At 32.5% G+C, this 14,162-nt stretch overlaps 1 protein-coding gene across 1 annotated transcript; it reads left to right on the forward strand.

Moving 5' to 3' along the window:
- Positions 1 to 10,782: 10,782 nt before the first annotated feature.
- LOC143081146 (uncharacterized) lies at positions 10,783 to 13,719 on the forward strand. The gene is made up of 3 exons (XM_076257340.1): positions 10,783 to 11,054; positions 11,695 to 11,811; positions 13,474 to 13,719. Exons 1-3 carry the CDS (start codon positions 11,027 to 11,029, stop codon positions 13,545 to 13,547), a joined length of 219 nt encoding a protein of 72 aa, XP_076113455.1. The 5' UTR covers positions 10,783 to 11,026; the 3' UTR covers positions 13,548 to 13,719.
- Positions 13,720 to 14,162: the final 443 nt, after the last annotated feature.

The raw sequence follows: 14,162 nt of genomic DNA on the forward strand, positions 1-14,162 counted from the left end.
TTACTAGCTTATTGATCAGTATTCCAAGCCAGCTTAGAGTATTGTGCTGCTCTTTTCCTCGAATGTGACCTGCCAAATTATATTTATTATTAAATCTGTACCAACATGACCAAAACGACTGGTGTCAGATGTAGAGCACTATAAAGATTACCAGATAGTTGCTGATGATTTGTCTTTTGTTGTGTTATGGCGTTGTCAATATTAAAAAAAAGATGTATGTTTGCCAATGAGACAAATCTCCACAAGAGACCAAAGTGACACCGAAATTAACAACTATAGGTCATCGAACGGCCTTATAAAATGAGCTAAGACCATACCGCATAATCAGATATTAAAGGCCCCGAAATAATGACAATGCAAAACAATTCAAACGAGAAAAATAACGGCCTAATTTATGTACTAAAAAGAACTAAAAACAAATATGTAACGCATAAACAAACGACAACAAATGATTTACAGGCCTCTGACTTGGGACAGACACATGCATAGAGAATGTGGCGGGGTTAAACATGTCAGTTTGTTGTCGACTTACTATATTGGTCGATACCTCTGCTGGTGGACTATCAGTCCCCGAGGGTATCATCAGCTCAGTAGTCAGTGCTTCGGTACTGACATGATTAAACAAACTTTACTAAAATTGTCCGTTTATAAATTTTGAAATTATTATGAAACTAAGGTTTCAACTCCCTCAGGCAAAGTTGGCTTTAGATGAATTTGGCTATTTATTTTAGGTATTTTTTAACATATAGCTCTTCAACGTTTTTCGGTACTTATACATCTTCGGATTTCAAATGTTTGGCTTTGAGCGTTCCTGATGAAGGTAAATCCAGAAAAGCGCTTCGGACGCAATAAATTATTAAACGTGTTGTTTTATATTTGTATATCCCGTTGGTCATCTCCCGTCTATCATTTGTTGCATTTGTTAATCGTCAATGGCACTTTCCTTTTTGTGGTAAATGTTGGATACTCACTACAATTTATTTCGTTTGGTATTTTGATATTCGAATACAGTATACATTTTATAAGTTTACTAGAGGCTATACATATAGTATTTAGGTTATTATGTAGTTCTAAACATCTACAAGATATCACTTAATGCACGAATTCACATCAAACAATAAAAAAACCCAATTTCATCTACTTGCAAAAAGACATATTACATTACATTCCAACTTGTTCATGAAATAGCAGGAACTGCCTACATGTATATAGTATCTGGAATGTACATTCCCCGAATGTATGATGTTTTTGGTTTTATCCCCGAATATGTCGTGTATACGTTTGATCACCGGGTAGGTCAAACCAAAGGCTGTAGAACTGGTATAGGCAGCTATTAGCAGGCATGCAGTTTAAAAAAGTAAGAATACTGTGTCTGAATATGATATGTATGGGTTCGTATGATGCTATGATGTCGTCGCCGTCGTCAGAAGACACATTTGGTTTCCGGACAACAACTTAAGTTTAAGTGAGTGGATCTCTATGAAATTTTACCAGAAGGTTCAGTACAACCATGGAAGTGTTATATATTGTACAACAAAAGAAAGGACGGGATTTATTTTGGGGGCAAAATATCAACAGTTAATTACTGTTAAGGAAATTGGGGGCCAAAAACAAGAATTTTTATAGTTTCCGGACAATAACTTGTGTGTAATTGTATGGATCTCTCTAACTTTGTACCACAAGGTTCCATACTAAAAAGGGTATTGAATTTTGGGGTAATTACTCCAAAAGGGGGTCAACAATTTTGGAGAGATTTTCCCCCAATTTATTTGTTAGAGATTTTAAATTTTTTTTTTCAAAACTTTTCGAATATCAATAAATTTTTGAGATCTTTGACCAATTTCTTTTGGTGTCAGAAACCTATATTATATCCAAAATTTGATAAAAATCAAAATTCAGACAGTTTCAAGCTTAGAATATTGTGTCTAAATTTGTACCAACTGTTCAGGGTTTGACCTCTGTGGTCGTATAGGCTGCGCTCAGCGAGGCATTTTATTGTTTGATTGTTTTTGCTTTAGTAAATTTTGCCCCGAGGGTAAAAATTGTCTCGGTTATCTTCCTTTTCGATCTCTATGGAAGCTTCGATCGTCTCGCTACTGAAAAAAAAATCGTTTCTAAATATTTAGGGTGTCCTTATTCAAGTTGTTGAGGTGTGCATATACTTTTCATACTTATCCCTTCCCAGACGGAATATATTATTTTTGTACTTGAGAATTGAATGCTGCTTTTTGTAAATTTATTGGGGTGTAAAAGCGTTGACCGAAGTACATTTTTGTATGAAGCGCCGGCGCACGGTCAACGCTTTTACAACCCTATAAAGTTACAAAAAGAAGCATTCAATACTTATAATTACATTTTTTTTAGCTAGAATCATGAAAACACGATTTTTATCAAGTTTTCATTTAATTTACCTGTGCACTTTATTGTGGGACCTCGTGTCATCATGAATGATAAATGTTATTGTCTAATACAATTGTTTTAGGAATAGCACGAGATGTGCAGTTGGCCAATCAGAATAACGTATTATAATGAAACATACATCTAATGTAATTATTAAGTTTTATATTTCAAACTGTCTATTGATGTTGATTTCTATTACAGTTTATTAACGTGTACATTTGATATGCAGCAGGCATATTTTATTTATTAACTATTAAATGATCTCGGAATTATATATGAATTTAAATGTCCGAAATATTTGTTTACATCTAAACCATGTAAGCTGATAAATTTATATTGGTCAACAACCTTTTAACGTCTAAGCTAATGTAAACATTTTACAAGTTCGTTATGCAAGTTTTATTCGGTCATATCAAATACACACAAATTCAGTTGATTGATGGATTGATCTTTTCACAGTAAAACCTATCGTACTTCTCTTCGATAACGACAGTCAGGAATATGACAGTTGTTATCCATTCGTTAGATGTGTTTGAACTTTTGATTTTGCCATTTCATTTGGGACTTTCCTTTTTGAATTTTCCTTGGAGTTCAGTATTTTTGTGATTTTACTTTTTATACCTTTATATTAAAGTACTATTTGGCTCGTGTTAATACACTAAAATTTGGAAAACTGATGAGCAAACTAAACAAAAAGTCAGAGTTAAAAAGATTATGTAAGCTTATCAAGTGTATAAATAAACATGTGGGTCCTCCTGGCTAAAATGTATATTATTTTGAACCCACTGTATTTTAAGTATGTTTTTTCGAATAGATGCACATTCATGTACATATTTTGCACTCTCTCTGTACCTATGTATCTGCGATGGTTATGAGAATAAAGATATTATATCACTTAATTTTATAATTTCTGTTTACAACATAACCCCAACAAATTAAACTGTGTTATTATAGCAACTTTATTCAGTATTTAAATGGATAGCATTGTAAAGTTAGGGACTTCGTTTGGATATGCCAACGAGAGCACTTGAATTGCGTTCGGATTTTCCATTGCAATCATATATATATATTGTTTTTGGTTTAAAATAACTAATTTGCAACACTGATCACATTTTATATTTGGACTTTATTAAATGAATTTGGACTTTACCAATTTGTTTATGTTTGTTGTATTGAACTGCCGACTTGTACATGTGAATAAAGAGCTAGTACTCCGCATTTTGCATCGTTCCCATAGACGGGATCATACTCAAAGCCTTTCCGGCAAGGTTTATTAAAGAAAGTACAAAAACTTTCTTGATATTTGTTTAACAATTTGGTGCCAATTATCATAAACAAACTGTATTGTAGTGCTGACTACGAACGTGTATCTTTGTGGCACAAAAATCAAGAGGCGATGAGGAACTTTGTTCCTAGAGCAGGACAGCACACGTGAAGGGGTGTATGTCTTTTTCTCAATAATAGTTATGTAATATCACGGAAAGCCAGGCAGTTTAAAAAAAAGAGTGACGTTTTGTGAACGTTGATAATCTTCCTTTTGATGAATATGTCCCATTAAAAGACAATCATTTTTCTCAAACTCGACTGTATGCTGCCTGTTACTATCGAATATCGATGTATCCGTTTTGTACTGCTTTGGCGTAACACACCACTTTAGCTGTAGTGATGGTATTGTGCCCAATACATGTAGCACATGTAACAAAATACATGTATATAAACTACTGTCATTGCAACAGCGTATCAATAAGAGCAAGGTAAAACACATTTAATGAGTGAAAATATGTTAAAAAAATTCAGAAATGTTTTCTTTGAAACAAAAACAAAATAAAAAAAGTTTTACTAGGTACTTCAATAAGTAATACTTCCTTATATTTTTATGTTAGATATCAAAATCATTTACTAATTTAAACATTTAAACTATAAACCATAAGTCGGAACGACAATCTTTGTACCGAAAAGTGATAACGGCCCGATACATAAAACTATAGCATGTTCGTTATGAACTTAGTATAAACAGTCCTAGTTTTAAATGTCACTAGAACACACCCGCGAAATCGCGGGCAATCAGAGCGTGGTTGAAAGTATGTAAAGTGTTGTAGGAAAAATTTTGCGAAATATTTAATGACTGGAGAATTTCAGGAAAAGTATCAAAAGTCATAGGTACTTCCTTTATTTCCCAAATTCCCATTTTTTTGTTTTCTATTAATTTCAATATGCACATACATTTAGTATATTAAGAACATTCAAGTCAGGAGCCTGTGATTCAGTGGTTGTCGTTTGTTTATGTCTAAGCCTTACACATTTTTTTTCGTTCATTTTTTTTGTACATAAATAAGGCCGTTAGTTTTCTCGTTTGAATTGTTTTACATTGCATTTCGGGGCCTTTTATAGCTGACTTTGCGGTATGGGCTTTGCTCATTGTTAAAGGCCGTACGGTGACCTATAGTTGTTTAAAATTTCTGTGTCATTTTGGTCTCTTGTGGAGAGTTGTCTCATTGGCAATCATACCACACCTTCTTTTTTTTTGTTATAATGAATTTTTGTAAAAGATTTAATTGATGGAGAATTTCAGAAAAGGTATCAAAAGTCAGGTGCTTTGGGACAGGACAATTGTTTTCCTAGCCCTGCTATATAATTTTTTTTTTATTTGTATTAACATTAATAACACATGCATACTTTTAGCACTTAACTGTATACAATGAACATTCATTACTATAAATAAAGTGTATTTGCTTTTTACTTTCAATTCTCAGGTTACTAATCGATCCACGGCGGTCATTTCTATATTATAGTTTTAGTTTACCCTGTGACCGCCGTGGATAGTAAACTTGAAAAAGATAGCAGATAGAAAATACACTTTATTCGTAGTATATGTATGTTCAAAGAATACAGAAAAACGCAAGACGGAAGTCTAATATGACTTAAAATTTCGCCCAATGACGGAATCAATATCCGGATGCGTTTTTTCTTGTTTTTCTCTCAAAATAACTCAATCTGAATAATCATAAAAATGGATGACAAATGCGACTATGCACTGTACCTATAGGACACAGAGGCATGATGATTACTTTATTGTGGAAAGAAGAGAAGCGACACCCAAAATGAGGTCTTCTCGGTTAATAGTATAGATAGTGACATATTTTTACATATCTTGTTCATAAATATGTCAGAAAAGTATATTTATCATATTGTTAGTATAAAGTAACGGTCAGTTATTCATTTACCTATCAAAATTACGACCTGTGCTCCTAAACATCTTTGCAGCTTGGATTGATTGGAATACACAGTGTGGGAACGGAACTGTACGGTTTTCTACTAATTTGGTCATTCGGGAGACTGTCAAGCGGTGCTCCGACATTTGCAAAATAACAAGTTCCTTGGTGGAAACTTTGACGAACTCTTATGTTCCTATATAACGTTTATGCTTCAAGTTTTGATAACTAAAACATTCTTTATATAAATATGAACCAATAAAATAATAAGAAAGGTATATGCATCCAAACGTTTTCCTTAGAATGGTGGAGCTCCGTGTGAAACGATCAAAACTGTCACACAACAGCGATAAAAAATGTCAAATAAAAATCGAAAAATCAATGTTTGCTACCCGAATTTTCACATGTAGCTTTTCTGATATATAGTCTTACCTGTCTGAAAGTTTCAAAGCCATTATCCCAGTAGAAATCTAAATATATTCATTTTCTCCAAGTCGGATATTTTTATTGACTATAAAATCGCTTGCAAGTTTACTGTAATATCACTCGGAGCCTTCCTGTACAATCGCTTGGAGCTTTCCTGTAGAATTGCTTTGCCAAATTTATTTAATACATTGCATATGCATTGCATTGGTTGTTTCTTGCTGTCCTATCAAATTCATCTATGGTATTTGAAGTGAAAATAAGCATAAAACCAGTCATTTTGACAATTAAGATTATATCAAGGAACCTTTTTAAGGTGACTATATCAGAGACAAAAACAAAATGTGTACAATAGATATAAAAAAAAGGTGTGGTATGATTGCCAAAGAGACAACTCTCCACAAGAAACCAAAATGACACAGAAATTACCAACTATAGGTCAACGTAAAAGCCATTGTCCCAGTAGAAATCTAAATATATTCATTTTCTCCATGTCGGATATTTTTATTGACTGTACAATCGCTTGCAAGTATACTGTAATATCACTCGGAGCCTTCCTGTACAATCGCTTGGAGCTTTCCTGTAGAATCGTTTGGCCAAATTATTAAATACATTGCATATGCATTGCATTGGTTGTTTCTTGCTGTTCTATCAAATTCATCTACGGTATTTGAAGTAAAAATAAGCATAAAACCAGTCATTTTGACAATTAAGATTCTATCAAGGAACCCTTTTAAGGTGACTATATCAGAGACAAAAACAAAATGTGTACAATAGATATAAAAAAGAAGGTGTGGTAAATTGCCAAAGAGACAACTCTCCACAAGGGACCAAAATGACACAGAAATTACCAACTATAGGTCACCGTACGGTCGTCAACAAAGAACAAAGCCCATACCGCATAGTCAGCTATAAAATGCCCCGAAATAACAATGTAAAATGAGAAAACTAACGGCTTATTTATGTACAAAAAATGAACGAAAAACAAATATGTAACACATAAAATGAAAATGATCCTTGTACAAAATAAATATTTATATATACCGAAAAGGTGACTAGACTCTCTGGAAGGGTAATTAGCATATTTTGAATTTTACTTAATATATTATTTACCAGCAATTTAAAAAATAATAATAAATACATATTTGAACAATACAAAAAAGAATTTTTCATCACAGGATCGGGATATTGTAACTTGATATGTACCATAGTTTGTTTGATTTTCCATTGAAAAAGTGTGAGGGTATCGACACATACACCACAGTTCCATGTCGACGCTCTAATTGGTTTACCAGAAGATTGAAAATGGTCATGGTATGTTAGATACCTCACACTTTTAGCCAGAAACTACAAAGTAACACATTTTCTTTCCTGTGATATCAGTAGTTAACTTTGACACATGTCATTTACCTAATAAAAAAGTGATTGGCTATGTGTAGATACACCATAGGATAAACAAAATTTCACCTGAAAGCTTTGCTTTCTCGGGAAATTTAGCTCCTCCTATGGTGTATCTACACATACCCAACACTTTTTAATTTGGCAACTATAACAAGGAATTCGAATGTTGAATGGTGGTAGCCAACCACTGATCCAAGAAAAGACACGTATATGTCAATAAACATGATATTAAAATAAGAAGATATGGTATAATTTCAAATGAGATGTCTGTTTATTACAAGCTATAGCTACTAGTAGAAAACAACTCCAGTAAAATTATATTTCATCAAGGATGGGAGAGGAGGACTTGTTATCTGAAAGACAGAGAAAACACAAAATCCGTCAACATGATTTTTTTTATATCAATGTCACGATTCAGGAACTTTTCAATATTCCCAACTATAGCATCCGACAAACGAACGAAACAGTTGTTTTTTTTTCTTTTTTTTTTTAGTGAGAACAACATGTTTATCAAACCACATTTATATCTTCAATATAAAAATAAGGAGATGTGATATGATTGTCAAAGTTCAAAAAATAAATAGATTTAAGCAATTATAGTCGGCTATAAAAGGTCCCGATATGAAAAATAAGAATCAATGCATTTCGAATTTAACTGACGGCCTAATTCATAATTTTACGAATAACATATATGACAGACATGAACCAACGACAACCACTGAACTACGAGCTCTTGACTTGAAACAGGTACATAAAGAATTTGGCAGGGTTAAAAAAAAGTCTGTGTGCGCTCATTTCTCCTCAAACCTAGCACAGCACAAGACCAAAATCTAAAAAATCAGATGAATGATCGGATCATCTTACTATCATTGACGATATCAGACCAGGTGGGGTTCTGCAAAAGGGGGATCCAAACCACGGAACACCCTGAAACGTCCACAAAATTAAAAAAAATCGGAAAAAATGGGTTCTCAACCACCAACACTTCCTCTACCCGCATACCGGATCCGCTAATGCAGACTGCATCCATTCAAAAAAAGCTTCAAACATCATTAACACTTTTGAGTGTGTAATTTAGGTTTAAAAAAATGATGGCAATACCAAGTAAGTAACTGTTATTAAATCGTAACAGAAAAAAGAGAGAAAAATCATGCCAGACATATATTGTATTGGATTGCAGTAGTTTTAATAAATATTTATATGACAAGACTATCATGAAAAACATAAACTGATCATGAATGTGGCAGAAGAAATAGTAGTAAGCATTATTTACTTAAGAGTTATAATTAGTCATATGCCACTAGAAACTATTACAGCAAAATGCAATAAGTGTGTAGGAAAAAGTAATACCTTTGACTAGCTTGCTTGCTAGCTGGACCGTGAAGTCATAACAAGGGAAAGTATGTTACCCTCCTTTCGGAGTAGTCTAGTTGGCCAAACGATGAAAAGAAAAGCTCCAAGCGATTGTACAGGAAGGCTCCGAGTGATATTACAGTAAACTTGCAAGCGATTGTACAGTCAATAAAAATATCCGACTTGGAGAAAATGAATATATTTAGATTTCTACTGGGACAATGGCTTTGAAACTTTCAGACAGGTAAGACTATATATCAGAAAAGGTACATGTGAAAATTCAGGTAGCAAACATTGATTTTTCGATTTTTATTTGACATTTTTTATCGCTGTTGTGTGACAGTTTTGATCATTTTACACGGAGCTCCACCATTCTAAGGAAAACGTTTGGATGCATATACCTTTCTTATTATTTTATTGGTTCATATTTATATAAAGAATGTTTTAGCTATCAAAACTTGAAGCAGAAACGTTATATAGGAACATAAGAGTTCGTCAAAGTTTCCACCAAGCAACTTGTTGTTTTGCAAATGTCGGAGCACCGCTTGACAGTCTCCCGAATGACCAAATTAGTAGAAAACCGTACAGTTCCGTTCCCACACTGTGGAATATACTTCTGAGCAAATTTTTTTTTCGGAGAGGGTAAATTTGTAAAAAAAAAAATTTTCATTATAAGACCGTAATTTTTTAAAAACTAAACCAGTGCCGTGTGAAAATAACATTTTACACTTCTTAAAGAGATATTTTATTACGAAAATATGTGTACACTGATATTAAGGGCAGACATTAAAATAATTTTCCTTGAAGTTGCATTTTTTATGATTTTTGAGTTGGAATGTCCCTTTGGTATCTTTCGTCCCTCTTCTATTATATAATGAAAAAGAATAAAAACTGTCAAAATCAAAGGAAACTACATTGGTTCGATATAGATGTCTTGTGCAGTTGGGTTTAACACACCACTTATCATGCAGCTGTAGTAAGGGTTATATGCCACACCAGCACAACACGGCATATATAAACTACTGACATTGCAACATGGTATTGCTAAAAGCTACAATGAGTGAAATTGATTATTAAAAAAATATTAACTAAAAAAATTTAAAAAAAAACACAAAAATACCCAAAATATATAAAAGGGATGTCCATAGCGCCTGTAGTCATATTTAGGTTTTTGATACTTAACTCAGATATGCTCTTAATATAGATTTATGTAAGATGATTGCAACTGATTCAACCATTTTATATTTAACTCTTATTCTCATGGTCAATATTATAACTGTAAACAGATAGCGGCTTGTACATATAACATTATAACATGCCTATTATGTCAGTGTAGGATGGATATCTTAATCGTATTAAATATCACTTTGACATAATCTAACATAGCTGATTCATAAATATGTATAGCAACGTGCCAGAAAGTATAAAAATAAAAATATTTTGATGTGTTCAAAACATCACGTGACATAAACCGTGTGCAAAATCCCGGTATCTAATTACTGTTATGACGCAGTAAACTATGGATTTTGACATGAGGCTCTTCTCGTTTAAATGTTGTTCGACATACATTAATTGTGTTTATAAAATGTAAAAATACATTAAGAATTGAGTAAAAATAAAATGTAGAAAGATGTAATTCGGTTATATGTTTTACTAGTATACTAATTTAAACCAACTTGAAGTCTTTGTTAAGTTACGCTAGACAGAAATGTTGATTATGACATATGACATAGTATATACTATGTGGGACCTCAGATAACATAGGTTTTTGACCACGAAATTTTCTCAGATGATTATATATATATCGGCATACTACAAGGCAAAACATCACGTGACATAAACCGTGTGCAAAATTCTGGATCAATCTAATTACTATGTTATGACGCAGTAAAATATGGATATTGACATGAGGCTCTCGAGAAGGGTTTATATGTTGTTCGACATACATTGTGATTATAAAATGTAAATATACCTTGAGAAAAAAAGTACAAATAAAATATAGAATGATGTTAGTCGATCATATGTTTTTCGCTAATTTAAGCCTAGTCTCTGTTAAGTTAAGCTAGACTAAAAATGATGATAATGACATACGACATTGTATGCACTATGTCGAACCTCAGATGACATAGTTTTGCACACGAAATTTTCTCAGATTGTTATATAAAAATGGGCATTATACCAGAAAAAAACCCATTATTTTTGATATCATATTAAGCAGACCAACTTCAACAAATAAAATGGCTGGACCTTGTAACTGCATTGCAAGTAAGTAGTTTACATATATAAAATATTTTATAGAAATTTTACGTGACATATAATATTTTGTGATAATTGAAAACAGATACTATGTATATCGTGTCTAACAAAATGTTAACCAGTTAATTTAGGTTATTATTGAAAAATCAAAGATTTTATTCAAAATTGGTGCTATATTTACTGCCGGGTAGAGGGGATATTGATATATATATATTTTTTAAATCCAGGATTAAGAATTTTGTTTGTTATCAATATGAAATGTGAGATAAGTATTATGCATAAGGAGTTGTACACTCTTCTATTTATGTTGTCCTCCGTTTCCCACTATTAATTATTCACGGTGAGGCATAAGGGTTATTATGGACTGAACATTCATTGGATATGTTTCTATCCACACAAAGTGTTTGCCTTTGTCTTTGCAGGGTAAAATATTCATTTTTAAAATTCTCCTGACCCCTTCCGAAAACAATAGATCGTTCAACTTACCTGGGTTTTGATGATTATTTGCATGCAATAATCATAATTTTAGATATGAAGGTACTGCTAAAGATAATTAAATGTTTGCCATTTATGTAATACAAGTGAAAGTTTAAAGAATGATTGCGAGTTTCTGAAATCACTAATATGGCTGTTTTTACTTTATGTGTAGCAAACGTGTGTATCTGTGGTACAGGATGCAGCGAGAAATGTTGCCAATGTGGAGATGCCTGCAAATGTGAAAGTGGCTGCGGATGTTCCGGATGTAAAGTTGTTTGCAGATGTTCAGGTTTGTTCATAGTTACAGCTTTTTTGTAGATATTCATTTTATTCACATATTTGAATTTTAACATACAAATATAATAAGAAGATTGGGTATGTCTTTTTCTTATAGATTAAAGTATCAATAAATACACACCCAACTGATTCAGTGTTAAGACGCCATAAACAATTTGTAAAAGGCACGACCTTGTCGAATGCCATCATATAAGCAAAACGTAAAGATATGATGTAGGATTATGTACCCATAAAAGAGGGACGAAAGATACCAAAGGGACAATATATAATTGTACATACATGTATATAGCAACTTATAATTTATCATGGTGATATTTTACAAAAACTATAGTAGTTTTAGTTTTTTCCCTTTACAAAAACTGCTTTAAATTGCATACATATTTGTTAAAAAATCCGAATGGTTGAAGTATTTGACCGTATTATAATTTTGATTTGTTTGCATCTTTTGTACCTATGATATTGTTTCGAAAATGTCCTGATAAAAACTATGTTGGTGACCTTCTGCAGTTGTCTGTTCTATGGTCGGGTTGTTGTCTCTTTGACACATTCCCTATTTCCATTCTTAATTTTATTGATTACTTTTGCAAATGTCCTTATTAATGAAAAAGTGTTGGAAAGGTTGGAGATGGGGGCGTGTGGTGGGGTTGATGTGTTACAGAAAAAAAGTATATTCTGAATTTCCTGAACTAAAAAATTGTTTCAGAATGGAAGTTAAAGACATAATTTGCTGTATGTATTTTTCAAATTTGTTTAGCTTCTTTATTTTTTTCTTAATTAAAATCAAAACATATGTTCATTTATTCGAGAAAAAAAATTACAATAGCCCCCAAAAAATATGAACTATCGGTGCTTAAGACTTTATTATGTACATTAAACTGTCCTTATACACTAAATTAAAAATTAAACCGATTTCACATAAAAAAAACATTCAGCAGAAAGATCCGAAGAAGATTTGCTTTCTATAGTTTTTTGTAATTTATTTTTATTTCATCTGAAAATACACCAAGTATATATTGTGATACATAATTATATAATTAATTCATAATACATATAATGATATTAAATTTTTCAATAACAGTCTAAAATTAAAAAGTTAGTTATGCTAATTGTTCTAAATTTTCTACTGGATCATACACATCCTTTATCACTCTGGATTAGAATACCTGAATATGCTGATAAGGTTTATGATTGCATCAGCCCTCTCCTATAGCCACAGGCATCACTGCCTATACAGTGATGTAAAACATGAGAGGTACCAGGAGAGGCCACTATCTATAGTTTGTGCATAGAAGTACCGTGTTAGAATTTAACAGTTTTGACCTACTTATCAACATAACGTGTTGCCGTATGACCAATAACATAAAACTCATACAGCGAATAAATGACATGGAAGCTAGGTCAACAATGAGCAAAACCAATACCGTAAAGCAGCCAAGGTATAAAAGACCTTGAAATCACAATTGAAAAAAAAATTCAGACTAGAAAACTAACGGCCTGATTTATGCACAGCACAATAAACAGCATGATTCGCGGTGGTACACAAATGAGATGATTGCGTTAAGTAAGTTCGTGCGATATTTAGTTTTATATATATACACTTTTGGAGATATCATTTTGAATGTCTATATTCATATTGATACATATTATATTTTAGGTACCTGTGCGTGTGGATGTGGCTGTACTGGTCCGACAAACTGCAAATGTGAATCTGGGTGCTCCTGCAATTGAAACAAAGACAGCCACAACGTTAACGTGCATAATCCATTAATTCTTAGTCTAGTCATTCCTTTCATTCATACGTACATTCTAATTGGTTATATTCACTAATATCAAAAACACAACTTTTATTAATCTTTTTTGTTGAAAATATTTATTTTGTATTAAAAATGTTTTGAGTCCATATATGTCAATTTAATATTTGTCGTTTTGCAGCGATCGTTTCTCTGTACAGGATTATTTGGTATTCACAAACATGTACAACATATTTGTAGTAATCATATAATTGAGGTAAACACCGCAGGAATGTTCTCCAGACATAGAAGAAAAAAATTCATCTGCTTGCTATACACATTAAACCTTAACATTACATTTTTGATTGAAGTACAGAATGTACGTCCACGATCAGATAGTCAAATAGTCAAACTGCTTCGATTGTTTCTAGTAGAAGAAGGGCGAAAAATACCATTGAAACAGCCAAACTCATAGATTGAAAATAGACTGACAACGCCATGGCTAACGAATAAAAAAGACAAAAAGACAAATAGAAGTACACAAGACACACCATAGAATATTAAAGACTAAGCAACACGAACCCCACCAACAACCGGGGTAGATCTCATGTGC

The sequence above is a fragment of the Mytilus galloprovincialis genome, chromosome 1 (genome assembly GCF_965363235.1).
Source record: "Mytilus galloprovincialis chromosome 1, xbMytGall1.hap1.1, whole genome shotgun sequence".
NCBI lineage: Eukaryota > Metazoa > Mollusca > Bivalvia > Mytilida > Mytilidae > Mytilus > Mytilus galloprovincialis.

Bases quoted from the DNA above. Each gene is read 5' to 3' on its own strand.
- LOC143081146 (XM_076257340.1), top strand. From the start codon at position 11,027: ATGGCTGGACCTTGTAACTGCATTGCAA. The intron at 11,055-11,694 runs GTAAGTAGTTTA...CTTTATGTGTAG, and splicing joins ACCTTGTAACTGCATTGCAA to CAAACGTGTGTATCTGTGGT. The intron at 11,812-13,473 runs GTTTGTTCATAG...ATTATATTTTAG, and splicing joins AGTTGTTTGCAGATGTTCAG to GTACCTGTGCGTGTGGATGT.